The 24516-nt window shown below is 33.6% G+C and overlaps 2 protein-coding genes across 3 annotated transcripts in view; both read right to left on the bottom strand.

Moving 5' to 3' along the window:
• Positions 1–16792, bottom strand: part of LOC110661947 (solanesyl diphosphate synthase 3, chloroplastic/mitochondrial) — a 64549-nt gene extending 47757 nt beyond the window's left edge. The window contains exons 1-2 of one of the 2 annotated variants that reach the window (XM_058136148.1): positions 16576–16792; positions 15517–15609 (exon numbers count right to left, since the gene is read on the bottom strand). In XM_058136148.1, the coding sequence (XP_057992131.1) occupies positions 15517–15609; positions 16576–16698 (216 nt within the window). In that variant the 5' untranslated portion in view covers positions 16699–16792. Of the gene's footprint in view, positions 1–15516; positions 15610–16074; positions 16351–16575 lie in introns of those variants that run through there. The other variant, XM_058136149.1, reaches the window with a different exon arrangement.
• Positions 16793–18510: 1718 nt separating this feature from the next.
• On the bottom strand, positions 18511–22126 carry LOC110656780 (60S ribosomal protein L18a-like protein). Its single transcript, XM_021813742.2, has 4 exons — positions 21806–22126; positions 21598–21673; positions 20958–21072; positions 18511–18840 (listed from the first exon to the last, which is right to left on the bottom strand). Exons 1-4 carry the CDS (start codon positions 22011–22013, stop codon positions 18784–18786), a joined length of 456 nt encoding a protein of 151 aa, XP_021669434.2. The 5' UTR covers positions 22014–22126; the 3' UTR covers positions 18511–18783.
• Between the last annotated feature and the right edge of the window lie 2390 nt (positions 22127–24516).

Genomic DNA, 24516 nt, shown 5'->3' with positions numbered 1-24516 from the left:
GCGGTCCTTAGGACCCTTATGGACACAGTGGAAAAGAGAAAATCACGAAAAAGAACTGTTAAGTCAGTCAAATAATTAGGTCAGGGAACCGAAAGAAATATGGAATTAATTGCAAACCAGGATGAACTGACGAGGGGCAATTTGGTCAATTGACCCCGAGAACTGACTCCTGACCTAACTGTCAAATAAAATCGGAGAAAAGAAAATTTCGGAATCGAGAATTAAATTAAAGAACTAATAGAAAAATAATAAATAGAAAAAAAAAAGAGAAAGAAGATGGAAAAGTCAAAGTTGATGACATCATGAATGATGTCATAAACAAATTAATTGAGTGAATTATTTAATTGGACTTTTTGTGGTCTTCCATACACTAAAATAAATAAAGAAAAGAAATGAAAAAAATTAATTTTGGTCTTCTTTCTTCCCTTTTGCCGTCCCATTCCTCTCTTCCCACTCCTTCACCATATTTCACCATTGTTAAGGGAATAAAAGCTTGAATTTCCCTACCTTAACCTATAAATTCACAAAGTCTCCACACAAAAATTTCTCCTTACATGTTGAGAGAGCATTAGAGAGTAAAAAAAAAGAAGAAAGACTTGAAGAAAGGGGAGCCTAAAAATCCTCCAAGCAAGGTTAGTATATTAAACTCCTTACTTTCCATTTTAAATGCATAATTAGTGGTTGAAAGTGAGCTTAGAACTTGATTAAATGAAATAAAAACATGGGAGAAGGACCAAACTGAAATTTGGGCAGCTTGAGAGGAGTATGATTTACATGAATTTGATGCATTAGAATGAGTTTAAAAGCTTTGATTAGTTGAATGGTTAAGGTTAGGTGCACTAGTTGTGATTAAATGCATGAGATGGAAGAGCTAGGGTTTGAATGTTAGGGTTTTGAGGCAAAAATTTGGAGAAGTGCATAAATGGAGTGTTGGACCTATTGTGAAGTGAAATAATGGTCAATTATGACCAAATAAGTTGTGTGGGAATGGTAGAAAATTAAGCCAAATTCGTAGGTCAATGGTCATGCTGCTGGCAGCATGACCAAACCTACTTTGAAGGACCAAAAGTCAAATTTTACAAGCCTAATGGATATGCCACTAATTGGAGATGAAAATAGACATAAAAGAGCACAATTTTCATTAAGGAACCATGGCCAAAAACTGACCAAAACTTGGTGAAACAATTGACCAAAGTGAATTGATTGCAGGCTGCCACTGCACTAAATTGACCAAATGAACAGTAACTGTTCATTTGGTCATAACTCGAGCTAGGTAGGTCAAATTGACCTGAAATTTTACCAGCAATTAGATATGATATAGACCTAAAACTTTCATGAAGAACACCAACCCAAATTAGGCCATTAACTCATTCAAATCATTGAGCAAAGTTAAATTTACTGTACTGAGATTCTGCAGAATTTTTATTGAGCAGCAATGTTTGGATGGTTATAACTCTCTCTAGAAAACTCGGATTTAGGCGATTCTTGAACCGATGGAAACCTAAGACACAGTAAAACATTTCATATGAAGAAAGTGAGACCAAATTATGAACTTAACTTGATCAAATTATTAACCAAAGTTGGACCAAAAATCTGTCAAGACCAAAATCTCACTATGAACAAGACACGTAACAAAGAAACTTATTTTGGCCATAACTTGAGCTACAAAACTCTGATTGAGGTGATCAAAAATGAGAATACACTTAAGACAATAAGGAACATTTTCTATGAAGGAAGTTTTGTCAAATTCCAACAGTAGATGGACCAATGGAACAGTGCAACTTCAGAGCACCAAAATCGAAAATTGGCAATTTTGCCAAAATGACCTAAGCTTTAAACAAATGACCAAAACCAACAAGTTTGGTGACCAAAATGTGGTATGTGGGTGAAGTTGGAGTTCCCATACTCATTAAGCCTTAGAAAGTCAATAATTTGACTTAAATAGTGCAGTGAATAGTAACCCGAAACACAAAATTTCGAGAACGTCGAATTTAACACGTTAGAGCTAGGTAAATGTGAAGTTAAGTTTATTTTGGATTTATTTTAAGTTTTAGTACTGAAACATTGGAAAATTTCGTGTTTCAGTGAAAAAGAATACCGGATGTAACCGAGAAGTCGAGTCAAGGCCATCAGGCGACTCGTTTGAGGTTTGTGCACAACATATACTTTTATAATCATCTTTTGCATATCGTTTTGAATAATATGAAATATTGGATTATGGCATTTTATGATGTTTGATCTAAATTGTAGAAAGTTATTATGTATATTTGAAAAGAAAATGTTTAGCAAATTGTTAAGATAAGTTTTGAAACCACAGTGTCATGACCACATATTTGAACACCTCACTAGCACGACTAGTGGGGGTAATTAGTTTCGAATTTTGATTCCTTCTCTGGAGAAGTGTTGAGGTGTGCCAGTAGAAGAGGATGTGAATGGATATCCATATATTTGAGCTAGCTAGCCTTGTGATATGATTTCTCTTTAGCCTTTGGCTATTGAGATTCATGTGATTTCTCTTTAGCCTCTGGCTATTGAGATTCTATTTGTTTCGAATGGCATGATCTAGCTGTGGGTTTTATGAAATGTGTTTTGATACTTTGAAATGAACTTGGTTTACATGTAAAATCTCACAATGCATGATTGTATTTAATTTTCATGTTTAGCCAAATTTTTGAATGAATGTGCTTTAAGTTTTGCATAAAGATTATTTTAGTATATTGTGCACCACTGAGTCCTAGTACTCAGCGATAGCTTTTATTGCTGTCGCAGAGATACAGAGAACTAGAGGAGCAGATCGAGTCCGAGGTGTGAGAAGCTACCAGCCTAAAGTTTTCGGGTATAATTTATACCCTAACTGTAAATACTCCTTTTGATGTATATATTGCACATAAATGTATGGACATGTAAAAATGGGTCTTGAGCAGCTTGTACACAAATTTGTATGAAGTTTGTAATAAAGTTTAGTTTGTGTTTCTTTTGATATAAATTTGTAAGGTTGTGTATAAATTATTTTATTTTTAATGAAATATGTATGATATTGATTGACAGTATTTTGAGAACTATTGAACTTGTGAATTTTGAGAAATTGATTGAGTTTGATTGTGAAACCGAAGTAGTGGTTGAGAAAAACTTTTAGAAGTGCTTTTTACAGGTATTTGAAGAACGGTTTTCTCAAAATACAGAGGAAACTCTGTCAAAATTTCTATAGAATTTGCGGAAAACTAAAATGGACCAAAAATATTAACTAGTTTTAATTTTAACTAAATGTTTTAAATGCCTATTAGAAAATGATCACCACTTATCAAAAATGAGAAAATTGTTTTAAAATCCCTTGTAGGGTACTTAATGAGTTATCGGTAGGTGAAGTTCAGTAGTTCATTAGGTATTCTACGGGATTATGTTATGCCTTACAGAGGGGTAAGGTGTGACATGTTTTAGTGGTATCAGAGCAAGTTTTTGAAGAATGTTTTAACTTATGAATTTGTGTCTTTTCTTTGTTAAGTACAACTGCTCAATGTCCATAATTGTTACATACAGTGCATTACATCATGAATATGAACTAACGGAGGGAAATCTCCTTGTGTTACTTGTTCAGGAGATACCCTACTCCAAACTGTTATGGAAGAAGGGGATCGCTCAGTTGAGCAGTCTGTTGAAGCTGAGGCACAAGGGGAAGCCCCAACTTTACCGAATGTTAGTGGGTCAGTGACACCCCACAAATGCCACGATTTCTGCCTGATTCGCCGCAGATGGCTAGCTCGATGTTTCAACAAATGGTGGGGTATGCTGTTCAAGCTCCACCCCAACGACTGTGGCACACCCATCGCCTCGGCCGGACAATATGATAAATTATCAAGTATGGGCTGCAGAATTTAAAGTCTGATGAGACCCACTTGAGGCGAGCAATGGCTTGAAAGAATGGGCAGAGTATTTAAGAAGGCTGCCCGCCAAGATGAATTGAAGTTTAAATACTGCGTGTCGCTCTGCAAGGGATGCGTATGGTGGAAGACCATCCCCACACCTAGAACCACCACCTGCTAACACAGGATGACTTCATCGAGAGTTTAGGCAAATACATCCCACGCATATGTTGATCGAAATTGCAAGAATTTTGAGTTTGAAACAAGGCAACGAGCAGTGGCGAGTATGAGAGGGAGTTCTCACTTTGAGTCACTATGCGGAGAGTCTCCTTACTACCGATGGGCAAGATGCAAGAGATTTGAGACGGGTTTGAAGCCCAACATAAGGATGCAAGTTGTGGGATTTCGACACAGCAACTTCTCAGAACTTATGTCTCAAGCACTTGAGCTGGAGAGAGTTGAAGCAGAAGCAACCCCAGTGAAGGAAAAAGCTGAGAAATCAGAAAAAGACAAGGGGGAAAAATCAGTTAAACAGAGTTCTGGTGCTACCTCTGGAAAGAAAAAGAAGTTTAGTGGACCCAGCAGGGGTCGAGGTGGAAGGTTTGTTAGGGGTAGATTTTTCCGGTCGAGACCCCTAGGTGCAGTCGGCGTCAAGCGAGGATCACATTCGCCACTGTGATACTTGTGGTAAGATTCATGGGGGGGAGTGTTATTGGGCCACTGGAGCCTGTTTTAACTGTGGAGGCAAGGGTCATTTAGCAAGAGACTGTACTAGTGCTCCGTGATATGGTCCAACTCCTACTACTGCCGAGGGATCTATTCAGAGTCCTGCTCCCAAAGGTTCACAGTCTATTGGTAGAGGAAGAGGCAGAGGTAGAGGCACTGCTTCAGGCAGTCAGGACACAATTGGTCAGTCAGGACAAGGAAGTGCTTCAACCAGAATCTACGCAATGAGACAGCGTGAAGAGGCTGAGACTTCTGATGTGGTAGCTGGTACATTCTCTATCTCTGGTCAAGATGTATTTGTATTGTTTGATCCGGGTTCAACCCATTCATATGTTAGTGCTAGCATAGTTAGTTCACTTGCTATTCCATGTGTGCAAATGGGTTTTGAAGTGCTAGTAACTAGTCCGTTAGGACAAGAGATCCGGGTCAACAGAATTTATAGAGACTGTCCTTTGGTGATCTAAGGACATATTTTCCCGTCAGACTTGATTGAAATGCCCTTCAGAGAGTATGATATCATTTTGGGCATGGATTGGTTAGCCAGGCATCACGCCATGATTGACTGCAGACTGAAGACAGTCACTTTTGGTCTCCCTTTGCGGTGATGTGGTAATACACGGGAGAGGCATTTATCGCCATCAAACATCATTTTGCACTAGCGGAAGGATGATCGAAAGGGTGTGAAGCATAATTGGTACATGTGATAGACACCCGGTGGGGAGTCGGCACTAAGGACATCCCTACGGTATGTGACTTTCCGGATGTGTTTCCTGATGAATTGCCAGGATTACCTCCAGAAAGAGAGGTGCAGTTTGAAATTGATGTTATGCCTGGTGTGGATCCAATCTCCATAACGCCATATAGAATGGCACCTGCAGAATTGAAAGAGTTGAAAGTGCAGTTGCAAGAATTGCTTGATAAGGGCTTTATCCGCCCTAGTGTGTCACATTGGGGAGCGCCAGTGTTGTTTGTAAAGAAGAAAGACGGCACTCTCCGCTTGTGTATTGATTATCGGCAGTTGAATAAGGTGACAATAAAGAATAGATATCCATTACCCTGCATTGATGACTTGTTTGATCAGTTGAGGGGTGCAGCTGTGTTCTCCAAAATTGACCTGAGATCAGGTTATTATCAGCTGAAAGTACAAGAGCAGAGTATTTCTAAAACTGCCTTCAGAACCCATTATGGCCATTATGAGTTCTTGGTCATGCCATTCGGGTTAACTAATGCTCCGGCTGCTTTTATGGATCTGATGAACACTATCTTCAGACCATACCTCGACCAGTTTGTTGTGTTATTCATAGATGATATATTGGTCTATTCGAGGAATGCAGAAGAGCATGATAGGCATCTGCGGATTGTACTGCAAACTTTGAGGGAGAAACAGCTATATGCCAAATTGTCAAAGTGTGAATTTTGGCTGAAGGAGATATCTTTTTTGGGGCATGTAGTATCAGAAGAGGGCATCAAGATAGATCCAAGTAAGATTGAAGCTGTCCTTAATTGGAGGCCACACAGAAATGTCACAGAAATTCGTAGTTTTCTGGGTTTAGCTGGATACTACCGTCGATTTGTGAAGGGATTCTCCATGTTGGCATCTCCATTGACCAAGCTGCTTAGAAAAGATGTGAAATTTCAGTGGACGGACAAATGCCAACAAAGTTTTGATGAGTTGAAAAGATGTTTGACTGAAGCTCCAGTCCTGACTTTACCTACTCCGGGTAAAGAATATACAGTATATAGTGATGCTTCTCACAATGGGTTAGGCTGTGTATTGATGCAAGATCGAAATGTCATTGCCTATGCATCACGCCAGCTAAAACCGCATGAGAGGAATTATCCAACACATGATTTGGAGCTTGCAGCTATAGTGTTTGCTCTTAAGATCTGGAGACATTATTTGTATGGGGAGAAATGTTATATCTACACAGATCATAAGAGTTTGAAGTATTTGGGCACCCAAAAAGAGCTGAATTTGAGACAGAGGAGATGGTTAGAGTTGATAAAAGACTATGATTGTCTGATAGACTATCAGCCAGGGAAAGCTAATGTTGTAGCTGACGCCTTAAGTAGCAAGACTATGGCAAGTCTACGAGTTACTCCGTTGTCTTTGGTACATGAGTTGAGATCATTATATGCCAGTTTAGAGATTAATGATGAGGGGCAGACAACAGTTGCATGGCATGTACAGCAAGTGTTGATTGATCAGATAAGAATGGCTGCTCAGAATGATCAGAAGTATCAGAAGTTGATGGAAGAAATCCGACAGGGCAAGAAACCAGAATTCTCAATCAGAGATGATGGTCTATTGCTACACCAGGGCAGAATATGTGTTCCTAATGATGTTGATTTGAGGCAGATCATTTTGAAGGAAGCACATGAGTCTCCTTTGCCATGCACCACAGTGGCACAAAAATGTATAGAGGGCTAAAGGAGCATTCTTGGTGGATGGGTATGAAAAGGAATGTGGCGAGTTTATATCCAAATGCCTAACTTGTCGCCAAGTGAAGGCGAGCATCAAGTACCACCGGGTTGTTACATCCACTACCGATGCAGAATGGAAATGGGAAAGAATAACGATGGATTTTGTAATGGGACTTGAGGACACGTAAGAGTCATGATGCAGTTTGGGTCATTGTTGACAGACTAACTAAGTCTGCTCATTTTCTGCCAGTTCGGATGGACTACAGTTTAGAAAGATTGGCCAAGTTATACATTGATGAGATTGTGAGACTACATGGAGTGCCAGTATCTATCTTATCAGACAGAGATCCTAGGTTCACTTCTAGATTCTGGGGTAGTTTTCAGAGAGCCCTAGGAACTAGATTGAACTTTAGTACTGCATTCCACCCACATACAGATGGCCAGTCTGAGAGGGTAATTCAAATATTGGAGGATATGCTACGGGCTTGTGTGATTGAGTTTGAGGGTAGTTGGGATACACACTTGCCTTTGATTGAGTTTGCTTACAACAACAGCTACCAATCAAGCATTGGGATGCCTCCATATGAAGCTTTGTATGGCAGAAAATGTAGAACCCCGTTGTGTTGGGATGACGTGGGTGAAAGAAAGATGATTGGACCCGAAATTGTTCAACAAACTGAAGAGAAGATTAGGGTGATCCGAGATCGACTTAAGACTGCATCAGACCGTCAGAAGTCCTATATTGATTTGAAAAGAAGGGATATTCAGTATGCAGTGGGTGAGAAAGTTTTCCTCAAGGTTTCTCCTTGGAAAAGAATTATGAGATTTGACAGAAAAGGGAAACTGAGTCCTCACTTCATCGGGCCATATGAGGTATTGGAAAGAGTGGGTCCTTTGTCATATCGGTTGGCACTACCTCCAGAGTTGGAGAAGATACATAATGTCTTCCATGTGTCCATGTTGAGGAGGTACCGATCAGACCCATCTCATGTACTACCAGTAGAAGAAATAGAAGTGAATCCAGACCTCACATATGAAGAAGAACCCATAAAGATTCTGGCTTATGAGGTGAAGCAGCTACGGAATAAGCAGATACCATTGGTAAAAGTGCTGTGGAACCATCATTCGGGCCAAGAAGCTACTTGGGAACAAGAGGAGGACATGAGGAGACAACACCCACAGCTGTTCAGAGATTGATACCAGGTAAAAATTTCGAGACGAAATTTATTTAAGGGGGGGAGAATTGTAACACCCCCATTGCATAGCCTGGTAGATTTCACTGTTCCGGCGACCGGTGTCGGTCTGGACAATTATTGGGATTAGAGCCACACCTAAGACAACTTGAGAAGCCATAAACACAAATAATTAGTAATGTTTAATTAGTTAACTATAAATAAGAAAAACAGAACATAAGAGGTTAAATGAGAGAGTCACGATGAGTGACCTCCTGAACGCATCACAAGTCGTTTTAAACTCAAATTTCGAACCGTAAAAAGTGACGCTGCGGTCCTTAGGACCCTTATGGACACAGTGGAAAAGAGAAAATCACGAAAAAGAACTGTTAAGTCAGTCAAATAATTAGGTCAGGGAACCGAAAGAAATATGGAATTAATTGCAAACCGGGATGAACCGGCGAGGGGCAATTTGGTCAATTGACCCCGAGAACTGACTCCTGACCTAACTGTCAAATAAAATCGGAGAAAAGAAAATTTCAGAATCGAGAATTAAATTAAAGAACTAATAGAAAAAAATAAATAGAAAAAAAAAAGAAAAAAGAAAGAAGATGGAAAAGTCAAAGTTGATGACATCATGAATGATGTCATAAACAAATTAATTAAGTGAATTATTTAATTGGACTTTTTGTGGTCTTCCATACACTAAAATAAATAAAGAAAAGAAATGAAAAAAATTAATTTTGGTCTTCTTTCTTCCCTTTTGCCGTCCCATTCCTCTCTTCCCACTCCTTCACCATATTTCACCATTGTTAAGGGAATAAAAGCTTGAATTTCCCTACCTTAACCTATAAATTCACAAAGTCTCCACACAAAAATTTCTCCTTACATGTTGAGAGAGCATTAGAGAGTAAAAAAAAAGAAGAAAGACTTGAAGAAAGGGGAGCCTAAAAATCCTCCAAGCAAGGTTAGTATATTAAACTCCTTACTTTCCATTTTAAATGCATAATTAGTGGTTGAAAGTAAGCTTAGAACTTGATTAAATGAAATAAAAACATGGGAGAAGGACCAAACTAAAATTTGGGCAGCTTGAGAAGAGTATGATTTACATGAATTTGATGCATTAGAATGAGTTTAAAAGCTTTGATTAGTTGAATGGTTAAGGTTAGGTGCACTAGTTGTGATTAAATGCATGAGATGGAAGAGCTAGGGTTTGAATGTTAGGGTTTTGAGGCAAAAATTTGGAGAAGTGCATAAATGGAGTGTTGGACCTATTGTGAAGTGAAATAATGGTCAATTATGACCAAATAAGTTGTGTGGGAATAGTAGAAAATTAAGCCAAATTCGTAGGTCAATGGTCATGCTGCTGGCAGCATGACCAAACCTACTTTGAAGGACCAAAAGTCAAATTTTACAAGCCTAATGGATATGCCACCAATTGGAGATGAAAATAGACATAAAAGAGCACAATTTTCATTAAGGAACCATGGCCAAAAACTGACCAAAACTTGGTGAAACAATTGACCAAAGTGAATTGATTGCAGGCTGCCACTGCACTAAACTGACCAAATGAACAGTAACTGTTCATTTGGTCATAACTCGAGCTAGGTAGGTCAAATTGACCTGAAATTTTACCAGCAATTAGATATGATATAGACCTAAAACTTTCATGAAGAACACCAACCCAAATTAGGCCATTAACTCATTCAAATCATTGAGCAAAGTTAAATTTACTGTACTGAGATTCTGCAGAATTTTCATTGAGCAGCAATGTTTGGATGGTTATAACTCTCTCTAGAAAACTCGGATTTAGGCGATTCTTGAACCGATGGAAACCTAAGACACAGTAAAACATTTCATATGAAGAAAGTGAGACCAAATTATGAACTTAACTTGATCAAATTATTAACCAAAGTTGGACCAAAAATCTGTCAGCACCAAAATCTCACTATGAACAGTACACGTAAACAGTAAACTTATTTTGGCCATAACTTAAGCTACAAAACTCCGATTGAGGTGATCAAAAAATGAGAATACACTTAAGACAATAAGGAACATTTTCTATGAAGGAAGTTTTGTCAAATTCCAACAGTAGATCGACCAATGGAACAGTGCAACTTCGGAGAACCAAAACCGAAAATTGGCAATTTTGCCAAAATGACCTAAGCTTTAAACAAATGACCAAAACCAACAAGTTTGGTGACCAAAATGTGGTATGTGGGTGAAGTTGGAGTTCCCATACTCATTAAGCCTTAGAAAGTCAATAATTTGACTTAAATAGTGCAGTGAATAGTAACCCGAAACACAAAATTTCGAGAACATCGAATTTAACACGTTAGAGCTAGGTAAATGCGAAGTTAAGTTTATTTTGGATTTATTTTAAGTTTTAGTACTGAAACATTGGAAAATTTCGTGTTTCAGTGAAAAAGAATACCGGGACAGAACCCGAGGAGTCGAGTCAAGGCCAACAGGCGACTCGTTTATGGTTTGTGCACAACATATACTTTTATAATCATCTTTTGCATATCGTTTTGAATAATATGAAATATTGGATTATGGCATTTTATGATGTTTGATCTAAATTGTAGAAAGTTATTATGTATATTTGAAAAGAAAATGTTTAGCAAATTGTTAAGATAAGTTTTGAAACCACAGTGTCATGACCACGTATTTGAACACCTCACTAGCACGACTAGTGGGTGTAATTAGTTTCGAATTTTGATTCCTTCTCTGGAGAAGTGTTGAGGTGTGCCAGTAGAAGAGGATGTGAATGGATATCCATATATTTGAGCTAGCTAGCCTTGTGATATGATTTCTCTTTAGCCTTTGGCTATTGAGATTCATGTGATTTCTCTTTAGCCTCTGGCTATTGAGATTCTATTTGTTTCGAATGGCATGATCTAGCTGTGGGTTTTATGAAATGTGTTTTGATACTTTGAAATGAACTTGGTTTACATGTAAAATCTCACAATGCATGATTGTATTTAATTTTCATGTTTAGCCAAATTTTTGAATGAATGTGCTTTAAGTTTTGCATAAAGATTATTTTACTATATTGTGCACCACGAGTCCTAGTACTCAATGATAGCTTTATTCTTGTCATGTACAGAGACTAGAGGAGCAGCAGAGAAATTTCTTGAGGTGTGAGAAGCTACCAGCCTAAAGTTTTCGGGTATAATTTATACCCTAACTGTAAATACTCCTTTTGATGTATATATTGCACATAAATGTATGGACATGTAAAAATGGGTCTTGAGCAGCTTGTACACAAATTTGTATGAAGTTTGTAATAAAGTTTAGTTTGTGTTTCTTTTGATATAAATTTGTAAGGTTGTGTATAAATTATTTTATTTTTAATGAAATATGTATGATATTGATTGACAGTATTTTGAGAACTATTGAACTTGTGAATTTTGAGAAATTGATTGAGTTTGATTGTGAAACCGAAGTAGTGGTTGAGAAAAACTTTTAGAAGTGCTTTTTACAGGTATTTGAAGAACGGTTTTCTCAAAATACAGAGGAAACTCTGTCAAAATTTCTATAGAATTTGCGGAAAACTAAAATGGACCAAAAATATTAACTAGTTTTAATTTTAACTAAATGTTTTAAATGCCTATTAGAAAATGATCACCACTTATCAAAAATGAGAAAATTGTTTTAAAATCCCTTGTAGGGTACTTAATGAGTTATCGGTAGGTGAAGTTCGGTAGTTCATTAGGTATTCTACGGGATCATGTTATGCCTTACAGAGGGGTAAGGTGTGACACTAAGGACTCTTATGACTATGTGGCTTTTAAAGGATTGGCAGTGTATGAATTCCAAATGCCTTACCATCAAGAGAGAGAGAGAAAGAAGCAATAAAACCACAGTCCATCCAATAAATTCGTACCATGGCAGTGTATGAGATAAGATTCTTTAGGAGTCAAACATTCACTTGCAGTACAAGAAAAATGAAGTGCATAACTGATGATTTGTGCATCCTAACTCCTTGACAAATTAGCTTGAGAACTGAAAATTTCAAAAAGGGGGGAAATATATGTAAACAATGACAACAACTCAACTCAACTCAACTCAACTCAACTAAACTAAACATTTATTCCAAAAATTTATTGGGGTCGGCTATATGGATTCTTTTTCTCCACTCTAAACGATTTTAGGTTAAATCCTCAGAAATGTGTAATGCTTCTAGGTCATGTTGTACTACTCTCCTCCAAGTCAGTTTAGGTCTACTCCTTCTTTTTTTTTCTATTCTCTAACCCAACGTGTTCTACTTGTCTAACTGGAGCCTCCGTATGTCTACGCTTCACATGACCAAACTACCTCAATCTCCCTTCTCTCAATTTATACTCAATTGGCACCACTTCTACTTTTTCTCTAATACTCTAATTACGGACTTTATCTAGTCTAGTATGGCCACTCATCCACCTTAACATTCTCATCTCTGCAACTCTTATCTTAGACATATACGACTCCTTCATTGCCTAACACTCACTACCATATAACATGATCGGTCGTATGACTGTACGATAAAATTTTTCTTTCAACTTATTAAGAATCTTGCGATCACATAAAACTCCCATGGCACGTCTCCATTTTAATCATCCGACTTTAATCCTATGACTAACATCTTCCTCACATCCTCCATCTACTTGAAGGATTGAGCTGAGATATTTAAAGTGATTACTTTGGGGCAATACCACTCCATCCAAACTAACTCCTTCACTATCACCGGTTCGACCTTCACTGAACTTGTAATGCATGTATTCTGTCTTCGTTTTACTTAACTTAAAGCCCTTTGACTTTAGAGTGCTTCTTCAAAACTCTAACTTTCTATTAATTCTTTCTCGCGTCTCATCTATCAGAACTATATCATCCGCAATCATCATACACCAAGGGATACTCTCTTGTATATGTTTTGTCAATTCACTAGAACTAATGTAAAAAGATAAGGGCTTATAGCTGAACCTTGGTGTAATCCAACTGAGATAGGAAAATCTCTTGTGTCTCCTCTCACAGTGCGCACAATAGTAGTTGCTTCTTCATACATATCTTTTAACACTTGTATATACCTAATAGATACCCTCTTTTGTTCTAACACTCTCCATAAAACATCTTTTGGAATACTATCATAAGCCTTCTCCAAATCGATAAAAACCATGTGTAGATCTTTCTTCACATTTCTATATTTCTCCATCAAGCTTCTAATGAGAAAGATCGCTTCCATAGTTGAACGACTAGACATGAAGCCAAATTGATTGGGAGAGATAGAAGTGTCATAACGTAGTCGATGTTCCATAATTCTCTCCCACAACTTCATAATATGGCTCATGAATTTAATTTTCCTATAGTTTGAGCAACTCTATATGTCTCCCTTATTTTTAAAAATAGGTACTAAAATACTCATCCTTCATTCATCAGGCATTTTCTTTGATGACAACAGAAAGGAATATTTTGCAGCCCTAATTTCACAGATAATTAGGATGGATAAGAAATTTATGATCGGAAATACCTAGAAATCTACCAGAAGACATTGTAAAAATATAAAATAAGAAAAACAAATTACTTAAAGAATGGGAAAAGAAAAAGAGCCATACACCTGTACCTTATTGCCCATGACAAAATTTAATGAACTGATACTGCGTCTAGTTTCTGCATCATCTAGCACATCATCGTGGAGGAGACTCGCCACCTAAGACATGAAAATGATTGCATCATTCTCAGTGTGAATTGCTTGAAATAAAAGCAAGGCTGTGAACAGTGAATTCACTGCAAAAAAATAAAAAAGATCAAAGAAAAATACAAGAAAATGAGAAACAAACATGTATCATTTCTGTAATTTCAGCTATGCATTGCTGTCTCGTACGCAGTTCTGCAGCCAAAGTGTCTCCAACAATTTGTTCAGGTATGTGCACATTTAAAGCTGTAGCCATCAGCAACAAAACCTGGAAAAAAAAATGCCTCTTACTCCATATCAGAAAAGAATGAATCATGATAAACAAATAAATAGATAAACATTAGACAGCATAACAATTTTTGAAATTAAGGCTAAGTCAAAGCACTCCATAATTCTCCAAAGATGTGAACTTATTAAAAAGTGGGAGCAAAATAAAGATAATAACAATAATAATAACAAAGTGCAGAAACAAGTGCCTGTACTACCAACCGATGTTTAAGCATCAGAGCTGAGCTAGGTATGTTTGCTTTCAAAAACATTAATAATTACTCAGGCTAAGTTATTTTCCTTCCTGAACACTTCCCAGAAAACTTAGTGGCACAATATTGGAATAAGAGAAACAATTATTTGAACAAATCATAACATAATAAGAAAATAAATAAAATTCCAAACAACCAAATTTTTAAAACTTTCTTCCAAAACAATTATTATTAAAATCTTCAGCCAGTGGTACTTTGGAATTGCTAAGTTTTGAGACTAGAAATCAGGATAAGAAACATCATCAAATATTTGATAATAGGCAGGCATTGAAAACATGAGGCAAGTTTTCAAGTGACATGGTTATTGACAGAATCAATATGGAGTAAGCTTTAGGTGGCTAAGCCATGAGGAGGGAACCATAGAAGTTTTCTGGAACTTCTTCTCAAAGAATAACCCTAAAAAAGCTTTTTTAAGTTCTGCAGTAAAATTATTTAAAGACTACCAAGTGAACATAAATTGTGTGCTTAGGCGAATATTGGCAATATAAAACTGTGGATGAATTCTCCAGAGAGAGTAACAAGCACAATTGAAAAGGAACCATAATAATAGGCAATCATTTTTATTGTACGTACTGTGGGACGAAGCCTCTTTCCTTCTACTCCCATTTTGAAGAAGTATTCAGCAGCTGAGGCAAGCTTAGGAACCTAAATGACATTGAAATCCAATTTTGAAAGTACATATAAAATCTTCACTTCATCAACAACGAGAGAGGTGTACAACTTTCCCACCAAGCAAAAATAAATCATAGAAATGACAAGAGAGAGAGCAATCAGATACCTCGGAAACTAGCATAGCCCGCAACCTATTAGCAACAAGTGATAGCTCATCAGCAACAAGAGAGAACAGGTCGTGGCTCCTGGAAAGCAGAATTTCTTATCCCAATTGAGTGGGCAAACAAATCATGGGCAGAAAAATAAATATATGATAGAGATGTTTTGAATAGTATCAGATAACAGAATAGAACAAGCATAAACAAATTTAAATGGATTATGAATCTTACAGCCATCGACTGTCATGCTCTCAAGCTGCATGTGAATGTCATAAATGAAAGAAAATTTTGCAAACACAAGGGGGGTAAAAAAAAGAAGAAGAATAGCATATGAATAGGAATGCACTTCACCTCACTCAAGAAACTGCTTTGATGATGAATTTGCTGTTTGAAGCCATGCGAGTCAACTAAACTCCAGGAATAAGTTTCTCTGCGATTAAAGACCTACTAATCAACAGAAACATTCAAAAAGGAAATACAAATTGTTAATGCATAAGTAGGACAACCATAAAGATAAGAAGAATGGGATCCAAACAGTGTAAGAACGAGCATACAAATTAAGACAATTTTTTTATAGACGAACTTTAAACGTGCTCCGATTCTAACCAAGATTAACCAGATAAATGCCATTGCACTTCCTATAAATCCCAAATCCCCCACTATAAGAGGCTCCAATTTCATACTCCAGATATCACTAATATTCATCATGTCCAGATATCCCTAAAATTCATCATGTTAACTTAATCCCAATAAAGAAATCTGACAAGAATCATTATTGCACCAAGTAGCATCCAACAACTATAATTCTTATATTACACATGCACAAAGTCAAGTAAATAACGATGAGAAAATCAATTGTCATTACCACACCATTTCCTACGTATCTAGTTGGATCACATCATATCTTACTTGCACATGTGATATAACTAATTGAGCACCAATTCAAGCAGCTAGAACAGTTCCCATTTAAATTTGCATCTAAATCCAGCCCAGAACAACCCATTAAACACTTGCTTAATGACCCCCAAATAACGACGCCCATAGCACCTCCTTAATAATTCACAGCTTCAGGCAATCATTTTAAGTTCAACCCATCACTTCACTCCCTAATTTTAAAGCTTTTATTTTCACAGTCGCCAGGTCAGACCGTTGCTTCTTTAACAGCTACTCGTTCTCCTCTAGTCTTCTTTAGGGGAAAAAAAAAAAAAAAACTTAACATATACTCCGCCTCGAAGGGATAAAAAAAAAAAAAGGACAGCTGCATTCGATTGCATAGAAACAAATAGAACCGTTTAGTATTTAACAACCTAAAACCCAGTGAAATTCCTCCGTCTGATTTCTTTTCTGTCTCAACAATCAAACAGTCTAAAACATAAATGGGCGAAAAAGTAAACTGCAATGCATCATCACCTTCTGAGTAGAGTCTCCAAGAAGCTGGGAACTATTGGCGACAGGGAACGGGTATAGTTGACGAGAAAGAAACAAGCGGAGGCCGCTTCTCGAAATCGGTGATAAACCCCGCAAGAATTGCATAGCTGCTAGTCTTTCTTATTGCAGCTCCTCGAGAAGCGAAGCAGAAAGAGAGAGAAGGAAGAGTTAGAGCCAAAAAGCTTTGAGTAATAGCTAGATAAAGACGACTTGGATTTTGATCAAGTACTGAGAAGAAGCTGCATTGTTTTTGTGATGACGTCTCACCCATGCATGTTTATGGCGTGACCCTCCTAGCCAAGAGCTATCAATTTTAGAAAATCTAATAAATAAATAAATAAATTACGTTATAGTTTAATTTAAAAAATAATTAAATCTTTCTTGTCTTTCTAATTTTGTATATTTTCACATTTTTGCTAACATACTCATATTAAATATTTTCATGTGAACATGTAAAAAATTAATTAAGTGCATTTAAATGAAAATATTACGTAAAACATGAAAATATTACTTAAGTGCATTTAAAAAACAAGTAAAACATGTGAACTATTAAATATTACTTAAGTGCATTTAAAAAATTAATTAATATATTATATTTCTTTTGCTCTGAAAATTATTTTTTTAATATAATTAATTTTAATTGAAATTGAAATTTAAAATCTTGTAATTTTAAAATCATTAAATTAAGATTCACTAGTAAAAAATTATTATATTACTAATCATACAGTATCACTAAATGTGATTACCTTCTTAAAATATGATTCTGACCAACTAGATTAAGGGCTTAAGAATCATAGCTGCAAATCCAATTACTAATTATAATCTATAAATTAAGAATAGAAAACCAAGAATCTCATGCGTAAAGTTGGTTGAAAATCAGTGGTAAGTTATATATCGATGTGGGAATGCGATAGACGCAAGAGCAGTGTTATTCTCTCACAACAAATTGAACCTTTCTTATAATGATATGAAAAGTGGATTTCATATAATTATAAGAGATATTATATATTGCATATATGTTGAGTATATTTAATAATCTCTCAATTATTTAGAAATATTTTCTGATTTCTTCTTAATTTTATACTCTAAAAAGTGGTATTATATATAATAAAAAAAATAAAAAAGAGAGAATATTAAGTGTTTTGATGTATGTGTACTATTTCTTATAACTATATAGGTTTACTCTTTATATTAAGAAGAGTCACATTTAAAAAAAATATTATTTTTATACACAGATTTTAATTTAATATAATATATAAATAAAAATATATAAATTAATTAATAAAAAATAATAAAGTGACGGCAGAGATAAAAAAAAAAAAAAGATTTAATAAGTTTAGCATAATTTAGTTATTCTAAAAATAAGTGATGGATAAATAGTCAATACAATTTAAAGATTAAAAAAAAAATTTATTTTTTTAATTTAGTGGATTGAAAAATATATAGAAATGAGAAATTTAAGGATTAAAACAAGACCCTTCATAGCCTTAGATTCTAAAAAATTAGTTCACTTAAACTAATTGTCATAATTTAAAAACCTTAAAAATATTTTATTGTACCATCAAAAACTCCAATACAAACATGTTGCAAGACACCAATTTAGAATTAAGAGATGTTATAATCATGTTTTACATTTTTCTGTTAATAAAGAAAAATCTCAACATTTATATGCTTTCCAATTTTACTCCAATTTTCAAATTTTGGCTAATTTATTACAAATTACAAAATTAAAATAAATTCTACCCAATTAATCAAATTAGTAAAAATTAAATTACAATTATAATATTTTGTATATTAGATCAAATAAATATCTTCAGTTCTTCACTCGCCACTGGAGCAATGTACTGAAATCTGAAAAGCTTAAACAAGTACAATTGACTCAACCTGAATCCACCAACTTCTATTTCTCTTCTAATATCTAAAAATTAATATTATATAATAATATTATAATTATAAATATACAACATGTCTGCTGATTTCCACAAATAAATAATCAAAGCACACATTCAGATAAGTACAACAATAACTGCATTAAACATTTATGGAAATCATCTCCCAACGAATTGTTCAGAACACTCCAATAACACAACTAAGAATCAATCACAACATTGCATACTCAGAGTGCTAAATGACTTTGGAACTGATGCATGTGTGTTCACATCCATTTTGCTACTCTTGGCCAAACGATTGCTAATCTTCTGATCCCTTAGTTACACCAAGAATAATTGCAACGGTGGCAAGAACAGCCTGCACAAAGAGCATTATTCTTGCATTTTTAGGTTGGAACAGACAAAATCCTCCATTTTTCATACCCCAACTGACAAAATAAATTCACAACTACAGTTGACAATACAACAGAATGCAGTTTTAATTTGAGTAGTGATACTTGAATGAGGGTGTGAAAAGTGACTAGAAATCGTAGCAATCCATAATGCACTTCATGACAAACTTGGAAATATATCTTACATATATTACGAAGAAAAACATACTAAAGCATGCTCAAGTTTTTCAAAAGCAACCAAAAAGAGAATTTGAATTTTCTACCTCTATATTAATATTTGAAGGATATGAGGCACGAAAATCCCTCTTACAAAGAGATCGAATTCCTCAAATTTACAACACATAAGCTTAGATTCCCAAATAGTAGTGGAATCTTGACAAGGTTGTGGACCTTGTGGTATTCCCACTTCATATTTCTTAAATGCACTCCATTCTGCCTTTTTGTTTGATTAAATGATTAAATCACTCATACTTTCTTTCTTAGTCAATCACATTGAAGTATGGGTATAATATTGCAATTTCATCAATAAAAAGTGAAAATGAGTGTATCAAATATATTTGGAATGGAAATAACCACACCCTCTTTGACAGTTTGTTACTAAATCATCCATGACAAACATATCAGTGGTCATGAGTGTGACATATGCATCTGCCTCCTCAATGTCCCATCCACCAGAACCACTACAGATAGCACTCCACTGCTTCAAACTCATGAATTTTATATGCATGTTTTGTGTATAATAATATAATTAGCAACTTGTTTTGAATAACTACAAGAAATGAACAAACAATGTGAAGGATAGAGCATCCTCCTAGCCTAATCAGCACAAAAATGAAAAGGGCAAAGCTACTAAAATGTAACACCCTCCAATCAGGTTGAATTGCATTCAAAAATACTTTTAAGAAATCCATCCAAGAAAAAGCCAAGAAAACCACCCAATCCCATAGCAAACTTAAGGAAAACCTAATTTTAAAATGTGGGCACTCCTTTCCATCCAAATAATTGCAGAGATTATGATGTGTTCAGCAGCAGTAGCAGAGTTGATGCTGCAGATTCTTGAAGGTTCTTCTGTAATTTATTAGTTGGGAAATTTGTTATTTGTCTTGTAGCTGAGTAAGCAAGCCTGTTATTAGCTTAGCACATGTATTGAGCAGTATAAAAGCCTTCGTATCTTAGCTTCAGATCAATTTCAATACAATCACTCAATTTCATAAAGTTTCTCTCAAATTCTTCAATAATCAATAAAATAAATTAAAAAAAAAAAGTACTACTTTGAAGAATTTTATCATCCTTTATACCATCATACCCTCCTAAGTATCCAAACATATTCCACTCTCCTCAAGCAGCCTAAAAAGGCAATTACAGATGACTTATGCCACTTCACAATGTAAAAAGCAATTAGGATATAAGTACTTATTGGTCCACCTTTTTTTGCAATAAGTCAATAGTATTCACCCCATGAAGACTGAAGACCAAACTAAAGCCCTTACGGAGCAGCACGTAGACTTCCAAACTTTATTAGTTGAAAATGAAAAATGACAGTAGGATATAAGGATGTTTATTACACGGTTTTATTGTTTGAAAATATTTATTTTTTTAACCAACTTTCCAATGCAACAAGTGAACTACCAATCAACCTAATAGCCTGCTAACCAAGTCCCTTTACCTATTCAATATCACATCCAAGTTTAAAAACTATGATATTATATAGAATACGGAGGCATTTTGTATGTTTGTAATTTCTCCTCTAGGCTAAGAGTTCATTGCCTCATGTATAATCTAATGAAGAGTTTAGACTTCAAAACATTCCCTCAACTGCATAATCCATTAACAATTGACTAATGTACACTGTAAATAATTGTTCTAAAAAGTGTGCAATTGACGGCTTTCTCCAATGTGGCACTCATGCACATCAAGATAATTCTTACGTAATTCAATTCTTAAGAACAAGCTTTCAGAAATTTAAAAAACAACAATATTTTTTTTTGTGAAATAGTCAAAATTTAGATGTAATTCCAAACAAAGTGCAAAATAGGATCGCACAACAGCTTGCAAATTCTCAGAAAATGGAAGTGTCACTCACAGCAATTGTGCAAGCAATGTATCCTGGTTTTTCTCGGGGATCTATCCTTGCGCATAGCAGAACAAATAGTCCAACATACCAGGGGATAGCACCAAGAAAGAAACCGATTATAAACCTTCAAGAAGAAATAATAATCATAAATGAAAGGTCTAAATATATATTAAAAAAAAAAAGATAACTAAGAAAGATAATACCCTTAAATAGCTCCCTTCATACTAGAAGCATTTCATAATCAACAATAAAGCCCAAAAATAAGTCTAGTTATTGAAAGTACCATAACCCTTAAATAGCTCCCTTCATACTAGAAGCATTTCATAATAAAAAATAAAGCCCAAAAATAAGTCTAGTTATTAAAAGTACCATAATATGTGCATATTCAAACAAACAATGAAAGCTCAATCGTTATGATAACATATAGGCATAAGACAATGGCAAGTTTTAGCATCAATTGGCTCATTTAGGTCTAAAGATTAAAAACGTACACTATTTTGCTCAAATGAAAATTTTACATATTCATATATTGTAAGCTCCATGGATATCAAAATTTTTACAGACACTGTAAAGCCCAAATGAAAAAATTATAGACCAACGCTGCATCGACGTATTTGCTGCCTGTTTGAAACTTATGATAATAACTTACAAGAACCAGCCAACACCAATACCACAGCAAGGAAGGCGACGCTCTCTTACAGGTCTTCCTTCAGCAACAGCATAACCTGAAACAATACAAACCAAAAATCAATCAAATAAAGGACATCCTTGATTTATTAGTTAAATGAAGAAAAATCCATAGCTAATTAAAATCTGAGCTAATGAAAAACCAAAAAGAACAACGATCAAATTCACACCTGGAACGGTTTGGTAAGCGTAAGCATAATAGGGAGGCGGAGGGTAGGAAGGCTCAGTAGCTCCAGGAGGAGGGACAGGCTGAGGGAAGCCGATTACAGGCTGGTGGTGGGGAGGAGGATAATTAGCAACGCCTTGAAAGGTACCGTACTGATGGTGCTGGTGATCGACGACGAAGGCTCTGTTGTCTGCTTTGTCTTCTTCGCTCATGATTAGCAGAGAATAGGATATTTTAGAAGAGAGAGAGGGAATACAAGTTTTAGCACACGGGAATGCGTCGAGGATTACAGAGTGGCAAAGTCTCGAGACTTTCCTCCCAAATTGTCAGTTGCATTGTCATTAAATTTTTTATTTAATTGAAAAAAATGTAATGAACCGAAAATTTTATTAAATAAATTAAAATTATCAATAGATATATATTTTTATTTTAATATATAATTAAAAATTTATAAATATAAAATATTTTTACAGTTAGAAAAAAATTATATATTAATAAAATTTTTAACAATATATATATATACTCTGCTAAATATTGAAAGTTAAATTTATTTATTTATAGTAATAGATATTATATTAAATTAATTTTATATTAATTTAATTAATAAATTATTAATTCACTAATTAAATCATTAATTTATCGACTCTATGTACCAACCTTAACGGCGAATTTAGTAACACTGATAAGTTACATTATTATTATTATTATTATTATTATTATTATTATTATTTTGCTATTATAAGGTGAACTTCATATAACAAAAAATTTAACATCTCTTACACCTTAATTAACTTTACATAAATTTTAATATAAATATTTAATTTAATTATTATTAAATTTATTTTAAATGTGTCACTATTTTTATTAGATTATTAATCATAAACTTCAAAAAGTTTTATATATTATTAAATATATTTAATATTGAATGTATTTAATATTTACTTAACATAAAATAAATTATAATAATTAAATTTTTTATATATAAAAAAAGATATTTAAACTACTCACTACTCATAGAGTATGATATGTGAAAGCACAAAATATCACTATTTATAATAAATGACACGCGATAATACTATTAAAAAATATATATATATATATATATATATCTCAAATAATTATAATAAAAATATTATAAATAAAAAGAAATTAATATGTTTTCATTTTAAAATTGAAATCAGTACATTTCAAATATGGTATTTTTAATTAATATATTTTATTATTTTTTATTTGCAACATTTAATGTTAATTATAAATTTTTTGAGAGTTGAATAAGCAATAAAATAATATTTTTTAAGTGCAATAATATAACATTATTTAGATAATATGATATGCATAGGTTTAATATAGAAAATATTTAATGAGATAATGTTATATTATTTATGTAAAATTCTTTGTGAAAGTCAAGGCACTTATAAATGGTAAGAATTACTATATATTTATTATTTACTCAATATGAAATAAATTATAATAATTAAATTTTTTATAAAAAAAGGAAAAATGTTTAAACCATTCACTCTTCATATACTTCATATAGAAATGACATAGGATAGCATTATCACTATTTGACAATATATATATATATATATATATATATATATATATATATATATATATATGTATATGTATATGTATATATATATGTGCGTGCTTTTTAATTAAATTTATTAATTTTTAATATTTAAAACTTTAATATATTTGCATTTAAAATTAATTTTAAACAATTATAGTAGAAAATTATAAATTTAATATTATATAAATTATTAAAAAGCATATATAAAATATTAATAAAATAATTATTAACATAAATTTACACTATTGTTTCAAATAATTATAATGAATATATAAATGAAAAGTAAAATAAAACATAAAAATATACTTTTATTTAAAAATTAAAATCATTTTATTTTAAATATAATACTATCCATTAATAAATTTTTTTATTTTTTATTTTCATATTTAAAGTTGATTATTAAATTTTAAGAGTTAAATATTTAAATATGATATTATAAATATATTAATATATTATAACTTATTTAATAATAATAACTATCAAAGATAATTATTAAATAGTACATAATTTATATATACATAATTATTGTCGTAATATATTATTATTATTATTATTATTATTATTATTATTATTATATACACTTTTTCTTATTTTTATAAATAAAATATTCATTATATTATAAACACATTTTCTTATTTTAATTACAAAGAAATAAATGATGGAATAAATTGATTTGAATGTATTCGATTTCTTAACGTATTTTAGTCTGATTTGATTAGTACGCTTGCACCTAAATTTAAGCTGATTAAGATAATTTTTAAAATTTTAATTTTGAGAGAGAATAATTTTTTTAATATAAATAAATAAATAAATAGAGAGAATTAGGCTGGACACGTGGAGGCACGTGAATGTGTGTTTTAACATCACCGTGTGAAAGCGGCAAGTCGGCAAGGACATTTGAGAATTATAAGCAAGCAAGTCATCACCTTGCGTGAGAATTATTGCTCTTTGTTTTAATTAAAATAATATTAAAACAGCATCATGATAATGCATTCTATAATAATAATAATAATAATAATAATAATAATAATAGTAGTAGTAGTTTGAGGTAAGCAACTTATCCATTATTTATTTGTGGCTAGTTAGCGCTTATTATAATATAATTATTATCAATTATATAAATCCATCACTGTATTTCTCCA

This window comes from Hevea brasiliensis, chromosome 15, assembly GCF_030052815.1.
Source record: "Hevea brasiliensis isolate MT/VB/25A 57/8 chromosome 15, ASM3005281v1, whole genome shotgun sequence".
NCBI lineage: Eukaryota > Viridiplantae > Streptophyta > Magnoliopsida > Malpighiales > Euphorbiaceae > Hevea > Hevea brasiliensis.
This window is presented reverse-complemented; position numbering and strand designations above follow the sequence as displayed.

Excerpts from the sequence above, each read along its gene's own strand:
- LOC110656780 (XM_021813742.2), bottom strand. The coding sequence starts at position 22,013 with ATGAGCGAAGAAGACAAAGCAGACAACAGAGCCTTCGTCGTCGATCAC. Across the intron at positions 21,073-21,597 it reads ATTGGTGTTGGCTGGTTCTT|GTTTATAATCGGTTTCTTTC; the intron begins GTAAGTTATTAT and ends TTCTTCTTGAAG. Across the intron at positions 18,841-20,957 it reads ACATTGCTTGCACAATTGCT|GCTGTTCTTGCCACCGTTGC; the intron begins GTGAGTGACACT and ends CTCTTTGTGCAG.